Below are 16,696 nucleotides of genomic sequence, written 5' to 3'. Positions count from 1 at the left end.
TCAGAAGAAAGACCTGGCAATTTCTTACTGAAAAATCAGCTACTGAGAACCCTATGGAGCACAGTTCTACTCTGTCACATATAGGGTTATCAAGAGTCAGAGTTAACTTGACAACAGCTGTGTGTGTGTGTGTGTGTGTGTGTGTGTGTGTGTGTTTCCTTCTATACATGATGGTAATAAAAAATACCTACCTCAGACTTTTGTTGTGAAGATTAAAGGAGATGACATATGTGTTGAAAAAATAATCAAAATGCAACAAAATTTGAACATAAGGTTTATGCCGAGAAGTTATTCAATATACATATAGGAGATCATTTTGATTCTAGAAAAAGCAAATGGCTTTAACCCTAAAATGGAGGAAATCCATTGGTTGCAAAAGAAGAAAAAGGAGCCAGAAGCCTGCTGAGGAGCCATCAAGGTGACTTTTAACAAAAGAAGCAGTGCAGTGGCTATCTATTACTGAGAGCACACCATCTTTGGAAAACTGTAATGGGAGTTGACGTGTCAAAAAGAGAAATTGAGAGCAGATATCTTGCTTTCATTTTGGGGTTTTCTTACCCAGGAAACCAAATATTTACTTTTAAAGAAATTCTTGACCAAAATCAATCCACCAGCGGTTTTTCTTTCACCCAAAGTTGCAAACCCTTTCTTTCCTGTTCAAAGCTGGGCTTACTGAATTTTAATTTCCAAAGATTCTGGCTGGGTGGAGGGCCAGAGACCATCTTTTGACCTGATTCCAGCTGATCGCAGTAAAAGCCAGAGGGCAGGATGCCATCAATCACGGTAAGATTAGTCAGTGGTTGGTCTTCTACATTCCTCCTTCCTCTTTGCTTTACGGAGCCTTGGTGGAGTGGTGGTTAAGCGCTTGGCTGTTAACCAAAAGGTCAGCAGTTTAAATCCAGCAGCTGCTCCTTGAAAACCCTATGGGGCAGTTCTACTCTGTCCTCTAGGGTCACTGTGAGTCAGAAATGTTATACCTACATTCTTCGAGCCATCTTCTTTTTCTGGAGTCAAGATGGTCTCCCTATATGCATATAGAATAAACCCTACGTTCAAATTTCATTGGGTTTTGATTATTTTTAACATTAGGTGTGATGGATGTTATGTGTCAACTTGGCTAGCCTATAGTTCTCAATGGTTTGGCAGCCACTATGTATTACCTCCTATTTTGTGGTCTGATGTGAGCAGCCAATCACTTGCAAGAGGAGTTTCCTTGGAGTGTGGCCTTGCATTCATGATATAAATGAATGTTCTGGCAATGCTCTCTCTCTCTCAATCCTACATTTGTCTTGTCGTTCCCTGACTTCCACTTCTTAGGACGTGAGAAGCCTTCAGCCTGCTGCCTGACCAACAGATTTTGGATTCGTAAGCTCCTGCAACCCCATGAGCTAGAAGCCTGCTGTATGGCCTGTAGATTTTGGATTTGCCAGCTCCGGCAAACCCATCAGCCAGCAGCCTGCCACCTGACCTGCATATTTTGAATTATCAGCCCCTGCAACTACATGAGTCAAGAGAAACCTCCAGCCCACTGCCTGACCCGCGGATTTGGGACTTGTCAGCCTCCATGATTACGTGAGCCATCTCCTTGAAATAAATCTCTCTATAAATATTTATATATACACGTCACTGGTTTTGCTCCTCTAGAGAACCCAGCCTAATATATTTGGTACCAAGAGTAGTTCTACAGGAATAAAATCTTAAGGATGAGTTTTCTAAACTGGTTCTCAAGTCGGGCTAGACTCAAAGGCATTAATGATGCTAATTCCAGTAGTGAAGATGGTACTTCTAATTCATGGTGTGATGTAGCAGTAAAAATACATAAAATATCACCACCACTGGATCAAATATTTGTGAGAAATAAAGCTCTGAGTAATTGTGTGTTTGATACCTTTCAACAGTTCTGTTAAACTGAGAAGTATAGGGAGGCTGGGTGGTTGGTCCTGCTTTTGCTAGACAGAGTGGTGAAAGAATGGGGTGAGCTGAGGGCTTCAGAGTCACAGCTCAAGTGTCGAAAAAGACCAGAGTGTTGCCACTTGTGCCCTGAAAGAAAGCCTTATTTCTTGTAGTAGCAGAGCTCATATTGCAAAACTTCAAACCCTGAGTCTTATCCTGAGTGGCTGGATTACAATGCCAGTTAAATTCCTAACCTTGAATGGTATCTGAAGCTAAAGTGAAGGCATTGATTGGGAAGAAAAGGGATCCTGAAACTTGGGATGGGGACATATGGGCAGATGATCAGGAAGCTGGGGACACTGACCCCTAAACTTCTTTCAATCACTCCTGCCAACAGAACCAGCCCTCTCACTCCCATCTGAAGAGATTGCTCCAGCTTTGTCTGAAAGAAACCCTCCCCAGTAAAACCATTGTCCCTTCCACCTCCATTTGATGAGATCAAAGTGTCTGAGGCATCTTTGAGATATCACCTGGGGCATTGCCTGGGACATTGCCTGAGGCAGATGCCTTACAAGACATTGTTGAATGTCCCCAAGACCCACCTCCACCACCCATTTTGCTTCTAGACCTATAACTAGACTTAAGACCCAGTAAGCCTCTGGTTCTTGGGATGTGAGAAGCCTTCAGCCTCCTGCCTGACCTGCAGATTTTGGGTTTGCCAGCCCCTGCAATCACATGAGTCAGGAGAAGCCTCCAGCCTGACACCAGACCCACGGATTTGGCACTTGCCAGCCTTCACAATTGGGTGAGCCATTTCCTTGAAGTAAATATCTGTCTCTATATTTTTATACACGCTTCACTGGTTTCACTCCTCTAGAGAACCCAGCCTAAGACATCAGGCATCTACTGAATAACAAGCATGGGCTAGTTGCACCAATACACATGATTGTATCTAATTTTCACAATACTGTTGTTTTCAGCTGCCACTGAGTCAGCCCCCAATGTATGGGGACCCCGTACACAATGAAACAAAATACTGCCCAGTCCTGTACCATACCCGTGATTGCTTGCAGGTCAGTCATGATCCATAGAGCTTTTACTGGCTGGTTTTTAGAAGTAGATCACCAGGCCTTTCTCCCTAGTCTGTCTTAGTCTGGAAGCTCTACTGAAACTTGTTCAGCATCACAGCAACACACAAGTCTTTACTGATAGATGGGTGGTGCCTGGGCATGAGGTGCGTTGGCCAGGAATTGCACGCTAGTCTCCTGCATGGAAGCCAGAAATCCTACCACCGAACCACCACTTTCCCCTTCACAAATCTAGGAGGTAGTAACTGTTATTCCCATTTCATGTGTGAAGAGTGGATGCTTGAAGAGTTACCCAGGTCACACAGTGGTCAGGGCCAGACACAAATCAAGGCTTCCTACACCTCGAGTCAGGGTTTTCTATTGATTTTTATTTTTGTTTTATTTAGCTCTATGTTCTTTAGTTTTAAGAGTGAAAATGTTCTTGGCAAGTCCCAGAGAAAACATCTGATAATTAAATCTTGGTTTAGTGAAACATTATCAAGAATATTAACAGATTTTTTTTTTTCCTCTCATGAGAAATCTAGCTGTCAATTCCTATTATCTACTAAAATACAATTTTCCTCCTGAAATTGGTCTGTTAAATTTGTATTCATACAGGTGTCCTCCCCACCCCAGTGGATTTCCTTTTGCTGTGTATCAAGTGGCTAGGTTAAGTGTGAGTCGGAATTCTGCACCCTTACCGGTGATGTTGCAGTACACTTGGAGAGGCCCCAGGGGACCGCTGCCATCGGCATCGATGTAGAAGAAACCTGCCGTGTTTCCTTGGTGCCTGTACACCTCGCAGGATTGCTTGTAGAGCGCTGAAAGATACAACAGCAAGAGAGGAAACTTTACTTAGCTCTGCATATTCCTTTGGAGGAATCAGTAATTCCTACTTATGTTTACTTTCCATATTGAATTATTTCCTTTCTCCTATAGTGGTGCAGTGGTTAAGATCTCGGCTGCTAACCAAAAGGTCAGCAGTTCAAATCCACCAGCTGCCCCTTGGAAACCCCATGGGGCAGTTCTACTCTGTCCTATAGTGTTGCTATGAGTCAGAATTGACTCAACGGTAAGGAGTTTTTTATAGATGAAACTAAGGAGCCCTGGTGGCACAATGATTAAGCACTCGCTCGGCTGCTACCTGAAAGGTTGGCAGTTTGTTGAACCCACCAGCCTCTCCTCAGGAGAAAAGACCTGGCGATCTGCTTCCATAAAGGTTACAGCCTAGGAAACCCAAGTGGCAGTTCTATTCTGTCATATAGGGTAGCTGTGAGTCAGAATTGACTTGATGGCACACAACATAGCCTCAACTTTCTCCACAAGTCTTGGCAAACCAATGACCTCATACTTGACACAGTAGCACCCTCACAAATGCATTCTTCTAAATTCATCTCCAAAAAAATTTTCCTTTTACCCTTTCTCCATGCTGATGTATATGTCCCTCCCCTATGTCTACATGGTATATTCAGTTGGGATATTGAATATACTGTTCTGTCCCCCAGTAGGTTAGAAACTCTGTAAGCCTGATGGCAATGCCTTATTTGACCTATCCCCAGCATCTAGCAAAGTGCACTTACAATAGGGGTTCACCAAATATTTGTTAGTGAATGAATAAGTGAATGGATATAAACAACAATGGATATTTATTAATGAAATAAAAGAAGACTGTCTTATTTCTATATACCCAGAACTCGGAACAGGTCAAGGGCTTGATCAAGCTTAGTTCATTCTGATGTGACCAGCATTTACGGAGTTCCTAATATATGTCAGCAGATGCGGTTTCCCCCAGAGGCTAGAACCGTGGACACAGCTGTCAAGAGTGCCTTACCAAGCACACAGGCCTTTATAGACTCAGGTGGGGCAGACACATATGTCTGGAGACAGGGACCGTGGATCAATCTACAGGTTTGAGCAATATATTTAAAAAACAAAGACAAAAAGACTCTGTGCCATCTAGTCGATTCCAACTCACAGCGACCCTATAGGACAGAGTAGAACTGCCCCATAGGGCTTCTAAGGAGCAGCTGGTGGATTTCAACTACCAATCCTTTGGTTAGCAGCCGTAGTTCACCATAGTTCTTAGCCACTGTGCCACCAGGGCTCCAAGCAATATATAAATCTCATTAAACCAACGTGCATGAATTTGGTGGGATGCAAAGGGGGCATCTGCTGTCTTGTGCAGGTAAACATGCAGAAGAATGCAGAAAGCCATCTGATGCTTTAGACTCAGTGTTGTAGTTCAGAGCAGCGGGTGAATATCCAATCATGTCACCCTCCCATACTTACAACTCTTCAGTGCCTCCCAACAGTTTTCAAGACATAGCACCCACACTTCACCTTAGCAACATGATGCCGTGACGAATGCCCCTTCCCAGAAACTGGGTGCCGCAGTTTGTCATGATCGTGTACAAGGTGTGCCTCACATCATTCATTACCAACAAAGGTCTAAAGTCTGAGAGGGTTTGACTTTTTATAAATTAGAGTGAATTCAAGGTTATCCTTGCACTCCTGTAATTCTCTCTTGCATTCCTACATACTTTCTGCCGTGGGAGGTAAAGTCACAGCTTGTACCCTAGATGTTAAGCATAAGGTACAGCTTATTTACCTTTGCCCAAACCTGATAACACAAATGGGTGTGTGTCACACAGATGACATTCAATTCTTATGTATACTTCCCATCCCTAATCACTTCCACACTCCCAAGATGAAAACCATCTGGAAGAAATTGAGTTCCCCAACAGTCATATAGCTCCTGGCTCACACGGGATAAACACCACCCAGGTAGCATGTGTGTCTGCATAGATGTTAAAAGAATAAGCCCTGAAATCAAACTGTGTGGTTTTGAGTCCCAGGGTTACCACCTACTGCTTATGAGAGTTGGGACGATTACAGAACCTGTGGTAGGCAGCCTCTAAGATGGTTCCCATGAGCTATATGGCCTGGTACTCACACCCTTACATAATGCCCTCGCCTTGAGGGAGGGCTGGGCTTATAAACTCGCTTCTAACAAATAGAATATGACGAAAGTAGTGAATATTATTTCCAAGTAGAGTACAAAAAGACAGTGGTTTCCATCTTGAGTACTCTTGTATCACTCACTCTGGGGGAGACCAGGGCCAAGTCCTGAGGCAGCCCTATGAACAGGTTCACAGGAGGGAGACTGGAGGTGGATCTTCTGAGCCTGCAATGGAAGTGGGCTCTGAAACAGAACTCCCACTCCTCATCAAACCTAGACTGACTGCAGCCCCAGCCGATCACTTGGCTACACACCTCATGAGAGACCTAAACCAGAACCATCCAGCTAACATGCTCCTGTACCTGCTCCACAGAAAATGTGAGGTAAATGTCTGTTGTTTCTAGCTGCTAAGTTCTGGGGTAATTTGTTACAGAGCAATAGATAGCTAATACACTTTCAAAGCAATAACTTTCTCATCTGGCTATGGGTGTAAGCCTACCTCACACAGCTGTAGGAAGGATTCAGTGAGCTAATGTATCTAAAGCACTTACCATAGTGCTTGACATCCTCCAAACCTAAACCAAACCCATCGCTTCATAACGACCCTATAGGACAGAGTAGAATTGCCTCATAGGGTTTCCAAAATGGACAGTCCAACTGCCGACCTTTTGGTTAGCAGCCAAGTTCTTAATCACTGCTACACCAGGGCTCTACCTTGACATCCTGGTGCATGATAAATATTAACTATTTTATTATCATTATCCCATCAGTTCAAGCCATGTTGCCTCTTCTTTTTGGGACAATTTTTTGTTTAGTTGGTTTTTTTTTTTTTTTTTTACTTTTTATCATGAATCACAAGTTTGTTTTGAAACAAACAGAAAGTAGCAGTAGCCCCCTGCCTCCCTTCTGTCCGGAGATAAAGACTTTCAACTCTTAGTACATTCTTCTGTTATTAATCATCGTATCTCTAAATACATGTCCATATTGTTACTTCCTGATTTTTGATTTTTACAAGTCATCTGTTGACTTGTCAGTGCAGAAGATGAAGATTTAATTCTTTTTCACTACCTGCCATATACATAAAGCTTTCCATTCCCCCATCTTCCCAAATTAGGTCAGTAGTCACTGTTTACAATGACGTGACAATGTAAATGCTATTCACAGATGAGTCAAATATTATAATTATTTTCCATTGCCTGAACAAAGTTTAGTTTTTCTTTAAATTAAGAACCATATTTTTCTCTTTTCTGCCTCGTTTTTTTTATATTCATATCATTAATTTAACCCAGAATTCACTAAAAATGGTCTCACATGACTCCCAAAATATTCAAGCAAAAATCTAATATAGGATGACTAGTTGAAGCCCAGGGAATTTTTAGGGCAATGAAACTATTCTATATGACACTGTAATAGTGGATACATGACATTATGCATGTGTCAAAACCTGTAGAATTACACAATGCAAAGAGTGAAAACTGAATCTTAATGTAAACTATGGATTTGAGTTATTAATAACGTATCAATATTGGCTCATTAATTGTTTAAACAAAAGTAAGGAAAAAAAGAAGAAGAGAGAAAAAAGAAAAACTAATGTAAATTGATACCTCTAGGGAAAGAGAGAAAAATGACAGAGGGGACAGCGATGGAAATTAGACCTTGATATTTTATATTTATGTATTTTAAAACTTGCAAATATTTTAAATAATTAAAAAAACAAAATTAAATTAAAAAGATAAAAAAGTCTAAATATTGAAAGCAAGTTACAGCTAATGAATCTATCAAGTTGATATTCACAAGGAAGAAGTACTTCAAATGATGTTGAAATATAATATTTTCTTTTTAACTTTTAGTACAGAAATTTTCAAATACATACAAAGAATACAGAGAATAGTATAATGAACATACATAATATCATCAAACCCAGCTTCAACAATTACCAATATTCAGCTAATCTTATTTCATCTACATCACTACTGTATCAGTTATTTGTTGTTACATAACAAAACGCTCCAAAATTGGCTCCAAATATCAACCATTTTCATGGTTCTGCATATCAGCATTTTAGACTAGGCTTAGCTGAGCATTTTTTGGCCAAGATTGAATGATCTTGTGAGGACTACCCATGCATCCACAGTCAACTTCTGGGTCAGCTAGGGTTCCCTAACAAGGAGCAGAAGAGCCTCCATTCTCCTCCAGCATGTGAGTTTGGGAAGTGAGTGCTCCAAGAGCACCAGTAGAGAAAATGCTTGCGAGACCTTTGACTGCATAATGTTTCCTAATACCCTACTGGCCAAAGCAAGTCACATGGTCAACAAAATCCAAATAGCCGATCCCAAGGATCTAGAAGGAAATGAAGTTATCAGATAGACATGGATTTTGTCCTCGCGTGACTGCATGGAGCAGGGCCGCACTGCAGTGTGATGTGAACAAAACAGAAACTTTCATTTTGCTAAATAAAGAAACTTATATTTTGCTAAATAAAAATTTTTATTTTGGGGTTATTTGCTACCTTAGTTAGTCTACCATACCCAATACACTTACTTGTTCCTTAACTTTGGCTTAGTTACTGGGAAATTTCTGAGTGCATGCCTGTTAACAAGCATTCCTACTTATGAGCAAATGAGCTCATACAATATAGTTTTCTCAAAGATACTAATGGGTGGTTGATCTAATTCTATCAATCCTTCTTGATTTATTAGTAAGACAAGTTTATAAAAATAACATTCCTCATCAATTATTTGGTGTTCCTGACATACAGGATTGCATGGGAAAAGAAAGATAAATGCCATTTTCCCTTTAATTTATCAGTTTCAAAATACTGAAGTTGTATTCTTCAAAAGTGACCAATGAGAATAATTTTTAGTATTATTAAGAACTCATGAATTTACACATATTTAATGTTAAAACAGTAACTTGACAGTGTATTCCTAGTAGAATATATTCTATCAGAAAAGAATAACAAAATCTTAAAATATATTTAATAGTCTTATTTGAACAATATTGGTACTATTTTATGAAAATATTGTAACACATGTAACAAAAAATGCAAAGTATTTTGTTACTGTCAACAAAAAATAACATTGTTACCATAAGAGATAAAATATAAAACATAAAAATTATATAAAATGCTGCGATCTTAACTGGAGTTGTATAAGGAACCCTGCTGGCTTGGTGGGTAAGCACTTGGCTGCTAACTGAAAGGTGGGTGGTTCGAATCCACCAGCCACTTGGAGGGAGAAAGATGTGGCAGTCAGTTTCCATAAAGATCACAGCCTTGGAAACCATACCGTGTCCTATAGGGTCTCTATGAGTCGGAATTGACTCTACTGTGATCTTTTTTTTTTTGGTTTTAATATTAGTATGAACTCATTATTTAATGTTCTTTGTTTCTTAATGGTATATTTCTTAATTTAGATTATGTAAAGAGCTAGAAGCAACCTTTGTGCCAGAAAAATTGCGATCTCTAAATACAATCTCCAACTAAAAGGAAAATAGTTTTGCTGAGTCCATATTTAGAAAAGGAAAAGTACAAGATGAGATTTGCCTGACAGCCAAACAGCTATCAGATACTGGAATCATGACAAAATGACACAGGGACCAATTTTATGAGACAATCTAAGCATCAAAAAGAATGTTCGCTGCAATTATTAAATATGTACCATCCACTAGTCTGTAGATATCTATCTACATATCTATTTGTCTATCTATCTATCTGTCTGTCTATCTAAATCCATTGGTCACCTCTGGAGATTGTTAGAGAATTAAGTCATATTCTGAGATTGGAAAGAATACAGATCATATCCTGCCTTTCTTATATGCACTGTATTTGAGGGTCACCAAATAGTCCATGAAAAAACTCTTCTGTAGAGAATAACAAAAGCCATTAAGTAAAAAAAGTAATAAATGAATTTGAATATCATTTCAAAAGTAATCCTCAATGAAATAAAGCATTAAACGATGATCATTAAATACTGCTAAAGCATAAGGTGAATAGGGGGCATTTTAATGGATTAAATTAACAATACCCAAGCTCACAGATCAATCTTCATATTCTCTAAAAGTGATAACCAGCCACCTCTAACGTAGTAAATAAGAAATTCACAGCACAACTTAAGACATATTCTTGCCAAAAATTTGAAGCTGAGTCTAATCAGGCCCTTAGATCTAAACACTGATTTACAAGAGTAAGTAAAGAACCATGCTGAACCACACATTAGGGATAAAATTAGCTAAATTCAGACTGTGAGAGCTTCTACAGATAAATGACTTAGTCTGCCAACAAATAAATGGAAGAAGAGGGGAGCAGGTGTTGGAGACATATCGATCAAGCACTGTGTCTGGACCTTATTGGAATCCTGAGTCAAACAAAACAAAACAAAAACCGTTTTAAAACAATTACAAACATTGAAATCAGATTTGCTATCAGATGATATTAAGAAAATATTCTAAAGTTTGGTCGGTGAAAATGTTCTTTTGGTTATGTTTTAAAAGAAAAAAAACTTCTCTGTTAGAGATACATACTGAGGTATTTGTAATAAAATAATATGACTGCAGTTTGCTTTAAATATACTCCATCTAGTGTTGCTAATTGCTTCCATGAACAACTGCTTCCTTTGCAATAAGCTCAGAAGAGCTGGATGGTTCTTGGTTACCATTACTAAACATTTCAGTCAAAGATTCTATAGAAGAATATTAATACGAAGGGGGAAAATGTAGAATGGAATTTCAAATTCTCAGGGATTCCAGACTTTCTGGAGCCATGCAGGCTGGATGAACCTCCAAAATTATTGGCCTGAGATAGTCTTTAAACCCTAGACCTTAAATCAAAAGTATCTCCTGAAGTCTTCTTTAAACCAAACAACAATTTAGCTTAACTAGTAAACAATATCTATCTTGAACATTATGCTCTTTTAAGAAGTATTTATATGGGATCAAATTGACAATGGCAACTCGAGAGATTAGATAGGAAACTTAGAGGGCAGTGCATTTATGTTACTGGAGGAGGAACAATCTGGAAAAGGAGGGTGAGAATGCTTGCACAATTTGAAGAATGTAATCAATGTCACTGAATTGTACAGGCAGATATTGTTGAATTAATATATGTCCTGCTGTGTATATTCTCAATAAAAACAACAACAACAACAAAAAAAATGAGGCAGGATAGTTTAAACAAAATGGTAGAATAGTGGTAAGTGTTGAACCTAGGTGAAGGGTACCAAAAAAATCAAACCCGTTGCCATCGAGTTGACTCTGACTCATAACGACCCTATAGGACAGAGTACAACTGCCCCATAGAGTTTCCAAGGAGCGGTTGGTGGATTTGAAGTGCTGACCTTTTGGTTAGTAGCAGAACTCTTCACCACTGTGCCACCAGGGATCGGGGGGTGAAGGGTACATGGGGGGCAATTATACTATTCTATCTTTTTGTGTATGTTTGAAAATTTCTCTAATAAAACATTTTTCTAAGTACACAGGCATGTGTAAGAGTTCCAAAATTGAGGCACCTGACTCATATCAGAACGATCAGCCCAGGTCTGAACTGTGATTCCATATTAGCTTTTGCTTATTTACTCTGCAACTGTCAAACTCTTAGTTAGATTTAAGCACATAACAAAGGAAACACTGTGGTTAAACTAAAGATACAGAAAGAACTTTCCTAAGGGGGGGTCCTGACACAAGACCTTTATCAGGAATCCCCTCAGCAGCCCTCAGGAAATGTTTTAAGATAATTACCTTGTGACCACCCTGTAAACCCCCCCTCGTTGTTGTTGTTAAGTGCAGTCAAGTCGGTTCTGACTCATAGTGACCCACTCTGCCCAGTCCTGTGCCATACTCATGATCTCATGCTTGAGCCCATTGTTGCAGCCACTGTGTGAATCCATCTCCTTGAGGGTCTTGCTCCTTTTTGCTGACCCTCTACTTTACAAAGCCTGATGTCTTTATCTTTAGTTTAACCACTGGTCTCTCCTGTTAACATTTCCAGAGTATGCGAGAGGAAATCTTGCCATCCTCTCTTCCAAGGAGCATTCTGGCTGTATTTCTTCCAAGACAGATTTGTTCGTTCCTTTGGCAGTCCACAGTATATTCAACATTCTTTGCCAACACCATAACTCAAAGGCATCAATTCTTCTTAGTCATCGTTATGTATTTAAACTAACTAATCCAAATAGCCCACATTCGTGTTTCTGACCAATCACTGTAAGCACCCTACCCCACTCCCCGTTGAGTTGTTCCACTTCCTGCTTACTTAATCCTGCAATTTCCAATCAGAATGTTGTATTTTTTCTCAGAAATATGCCTCTGTAACTCCGCCATTTTGGAGTGTTTGGTTTCACTTTGTGAGATCAGACATGTCCCCGGTTCCAACTGTTTTTGAACCCTCAATAAATCTCTTTGTTTTTATTTTTAACAGAGTACATATTCATTTCTCATTGATGGCATATCAGGTATTCTATTGATTTCAACTATTTTACAAAAGTGTCTTCTGAATTCCTCTGATCTGCTGCAATGGACTGGCTGTTACCCCATGTGGTGCACAACTGTCTCCCCTGGAGGTCCCCTGCCACTGTGCTGGGCAATGCATTTAGAAATTGGCTTTTTTCACTCAGCATACTTCTCTTGAGAGCCATTCAAGTTGTTTTGTCTATCAATAGTTTGTTTCTTCCTATTGCTGGGTCTACGGTATGGATGTACATGGTATGGATGTATTTAATCATTTACCCTTTGAAGGAAATTTGGGTCTTTCTAGTTTTTGGCAATTCAAGTTGTAGCATTTGTAACTTCCAAGAATCCTCCCCATCCCCCACATTCTTTTTTTTAGCATGCAATTCTTGATTCCTTGATACAATATTTCTCTAATTATCTCTGAGAATGCTAATTATAGTTTCTCATTTGACACTTTTTCTCTGCGTATAGTCTATTTTCTCCAAGTTGTGTGTGTGTGTGTTTGTTTAGTTCATTTGTATGTTTTGTATTTTATTTTGGTCTCTATGTTATCTTTCTTATTAGAGTATTTTCTGAGATGTCATAATCTTTTACAGTTCTTTCATATTTAAAAATGGTAGCTAAAACACTGATTAGAAGCTCTAAGCTCTGTGCAAAATATTGATTGGTGTGTCCTTCAAAGACATTATTTTAGGGTTAATTGTCTGGGGCGTTTGGTGAGAAATCTTCATTTTACGGTCTTTAGATTTTTTCTCTCAGCTTATAAAATCCCATAATCTCTAGGGTTGACATGAGGCTGCTGAGTATCTGGAAGCTGGATCACTGGAAAGATAAGAAGGATGGGAGGTTGGAGCATTCTGTATATAAATGTTTTCAGTATGGTATCCCTCCTTCAACCATGCATGTTTTCTTCCAGTTTCTTCTCTGCTTTCTCCAGAGGAAAAATCTGCAGATTTCCCTCTGGGTAGTGAAGGCCAATCACCAAGTTGTGCAGAGTTGGTGAGTGAGTTGGAAATCTATCTACTTTCTACACAGACTTAACATAACTCAATCTGTATTAACTCCACCTTCATCTCCACTTGAAGAGATAGCTGATGTCACCAGTTCTTATACTTTTGGAGATGTTTTGCAATGTAAAATGGATGGTTTGTTGGCTGCTTCTACTTCTGGTCTAGGATTTCACTTTTTAGTTCTGCAATTCTGTCACTACTCATCTATTCACTTTCCAGCTTTCAAAATTGCCTTGCCTTTTTCTCCAATTTTTTTTTATCATTGTGAGTTTATGTCATTGTGGATTTGAGTTTTGCCATTTCGTCAAGTTCAAAATGTACTTCCCACAATTCCCTTTCCTGCATAGTTTTGGGTTAGCATATGCCACAAGGGACATTTTACACAAGATTTGAAATATAGAAAAAAAAATAGAGGTGTAAGAAGTAGAAAGAAAGAAATCATACTATCTCTTTTTGTAGATAATCAGATTATTAATCTGGAAATCCCAAAAGAATTAATGTGCAACTACTTCAAACAATGGTTGTCATTGTTGTTAGTTGCTGTTGAGCTGATTTCAACTCATGGCAATCCTATGTGTAGCAAGTTATAAAACTAATGTACAGAAATCAGTATCTTTCATACATACAGACAAAAAACAAGTTAGAAAATATTAATAGAAGACCCTTTTTTAATATTAAAAGTAATACGGAAAAGAAGAGAGAACTAAAGACACAATGAAGGGAAAATATCCAGGTGTAGATTTTATAAAAGGATCCCTGGTGGTACAAAGTTTAAGTGCTCGGCTCTTAACTGAAACGTTGGCAGTTTGATCCCACCCAGCTGCTCCTTGGGAGACAGACTTGGCGATCTGCTCCCATTAAGATAATAGCCATAGAAAACTCAAAGTGTTTCTATGAATCAAAAATCGACTCAATGGCACCGAACAACAACAAATTTTGTAAAAACATCAAAAATCTAAATGAAAAGCCTATAAAACATACCCGAAAATCACAAATTTGAACATTCTCAGAAAATGACATTTCTCCCAGATGCAATATGTATATTTAATGCACTATTAAAAGACCATTACATTTTATTTGTTCGTTCTGTTTTTTGTGTTTGATTTAGACAGATGGTTATAAAAGTTCTTTTGGAAGAACAACCAAATAAGCCAAAAGATTCCAGGAAACACTGGAAAAGAAGAGCAGTGTGGTGAGACCAGCTCTGCTAGGTCTGAAAGCATAATATGAAACCTCCACAATTTCAACTAGTGATGCATGAATCAACAAAACAATGAAAGAACAGAAAATCCAAAGAAGACTCAAATGCATGTGGAAATTTACTACGTGACATAGGCAGCCTCTCAGATCAGTAAGAAACAAAAATGACTTTCTAGTAAGAATTGTTGAGTTAATTGGAAAGCCAGATAAAAAAGTTAAAATTAGATTCATTTCTTACACAATTGAATTCAAAATGAATCAGCTAATTAGGTATCAAAAAATAAAATCATACATGTACTAGAAGAAAACAAGAGGGAATATCTTTATAAACTAGAGACAGCAAATCTCTCCTAACAATGATTCAAAATTTAGAGACAAAAAAAAAAAAAAAATAGGTAAACTCGACTACATAAAAAAATATCGAGCAAACACTTTTTAGACGGCAAAAGATATCATAAGTGAAATAAAAAGACAGATGGACGAACTGGGAAGAAAATAATTGATATTAACAATTAATATCTTATAGACTTCCGGCAATATGGCGCTCTAGGCAGAAGCACCACACCGTCCCTCCACAGCAAAGACCTGAAAAACTAAGCCAAACAGAAAAAACAACAATCCTGAAATCCTAAACATCGAATGAAGAGATAAAGAACTCAGCCAAGCACCAAATGGAATAAGAAACTGATAGAGAACAGAGAGTGAGAAGACATACATGGAGAGGTCCCGTATCAGCTAATACAGCATGGATCTGCCATCTTGGACTCCTATCAAAGACCAGCAAATAGCGGGTATGAGAAAGCAGCTTCAAGGAGTTTCCAGCAGGAGACAGAGTAACTGGTAACCAGCGATATATGCTTTCCCACCCCTCACCCATCGTCACCCCCACTAAGCCTCCTCTGCTTCCTGCAGCCACAGTCTCTTGGCCGGGAAGCACCGGCTGCTTGGATTCCACACATCTGCACTGGCCAACTCCCTGAGTGCCATTTGTTGGCTGCTGGTGTTGCTTTTTCCCACTTCTTTTGATTTCTTCCTTAACTCTCACCACCTCCCCCTCCTTTTGCTCAAATACCTGGCTCTGTGCACCATCTTTGATTCTTCCTGAGGGGCTGTGGAGCTCCGTTCGAGTGTGGAACAGCTTCCCGGTCCATGCTGCCACACTGGTGGGATCCTGGGGCTTATTTTTGTTTGTTTTCAATTGTTTGTTTGTTTTCTTTTCCCGAGTTGAAAGCCTGTTCTGGCCAGGCGGTGCTGTGTGGTTTGGGATCTACCCCCTCAACTTGTGCAGATGCACAGAGGGAACGCTGATGGCATTTCTTCTTTTGTGATTTTTTTTTCTGTTTTTTTTTGGGGGGGGGTTCTTGTTCTTTTTTTAATTTGTTTTGTTTTCTTTTCCCTTTTTGTCTTTCTTCATTATTCAGTTTCTCATCTCTCTATACCTGCATTCTCTTTCTGTCCCCTGGATACCTGGTACTGAATACTTCTACTCATCCTAGCCAGGCTGCACTTCAACACCTGGGAACAACTTCCCAAGACCTCATAGCCACACCAGTGGGATCCCTGGGAGTTTTGCTGTTCTTTTTTCTTTCTAATTTTTATTTATTCATTCTTTCCTTTTCTTTTCTTTTTTTGTCTTCTCCTGCCCCTTTTTGTTCTTCTCCATTTCAGAGTCTCTCACCTCTCCACTCCAATGGCAAGCTCCCCTAGCACTTTTTTTGTTTGTTTGTAAGTTTTTGGCTTCTGTTCCTCTTTCCTCTCTCCCATACCCATCTTAGCTCCACACATCACAATCTCCCCCCTCCATCCTGCCTACCTGCACCGTGTGCTTAACATCACACCACCAAGCAGCACAGGCATGGCCTACCAGAACCTGCCCTGCACTGATTACCGACCCACCCTGGTGTCTGTAGTAAGTGCCACAAACAACCCATCCCACCAACTCCTCTTCAGCTAGACCTGCCCTGCTGTACCATATCTGAGCGACTGACCCTGCCAATTGGAGAAGGAGGCAAAAAAGTATCATGCCCACAGACGAGCAAACAACAAAGAACACACAGCCCGCCTGCTCAGACATAGCCAAATTTTAAAAAAAGGATGAAACAAACAAATCTACAATCAATAGA

At 39.4% G+C, this 16,696-nt stretch overlaps 1 protein-coding gene across 1 annotated transcript in view; it reads right to left on the bottom strand.

Moving 5' to 3' along the window:
* Window positions 1-16,696, bottom strand: part of CNTNAP5 (contactin associated protein family member 5) — a gene marked incomplete at its 5' end in the record, with an annotated part of 853,982 nt that overhangs the window by 397,202 nt on the left and 440,084 nt on the right. The window contains one exon of the mRNA XM_004390491.3: window positions 3,662-3,781. Within this exon, the coding sequence (XP_004390548.3) occupies window positions 3,662-3,781 (120 nt within the window). The remainder of the gene's footprint in view (window positions 1-3,661; window positions 3,782-16,696) is intronic.

The sequence above is a fragment of the Trichechus manatus genome, unplaced genomic scaffold, assembly GCF_000243295.1.
Source record: "Trichechus manatus latirostris isolate Lorelei unplaced genomic scaffold, TriManLat1.0 scaffold00303, whole genome shotgun sequence".
NCBI lineage: Eukaryota > Metazoa > Chordata > Mammalia > Sirenia > Trichechidae > Trichechus > Trichechus manatus.
This window is presented reverse-complemented; position numbering and strand designations above follow the sequence as displayed.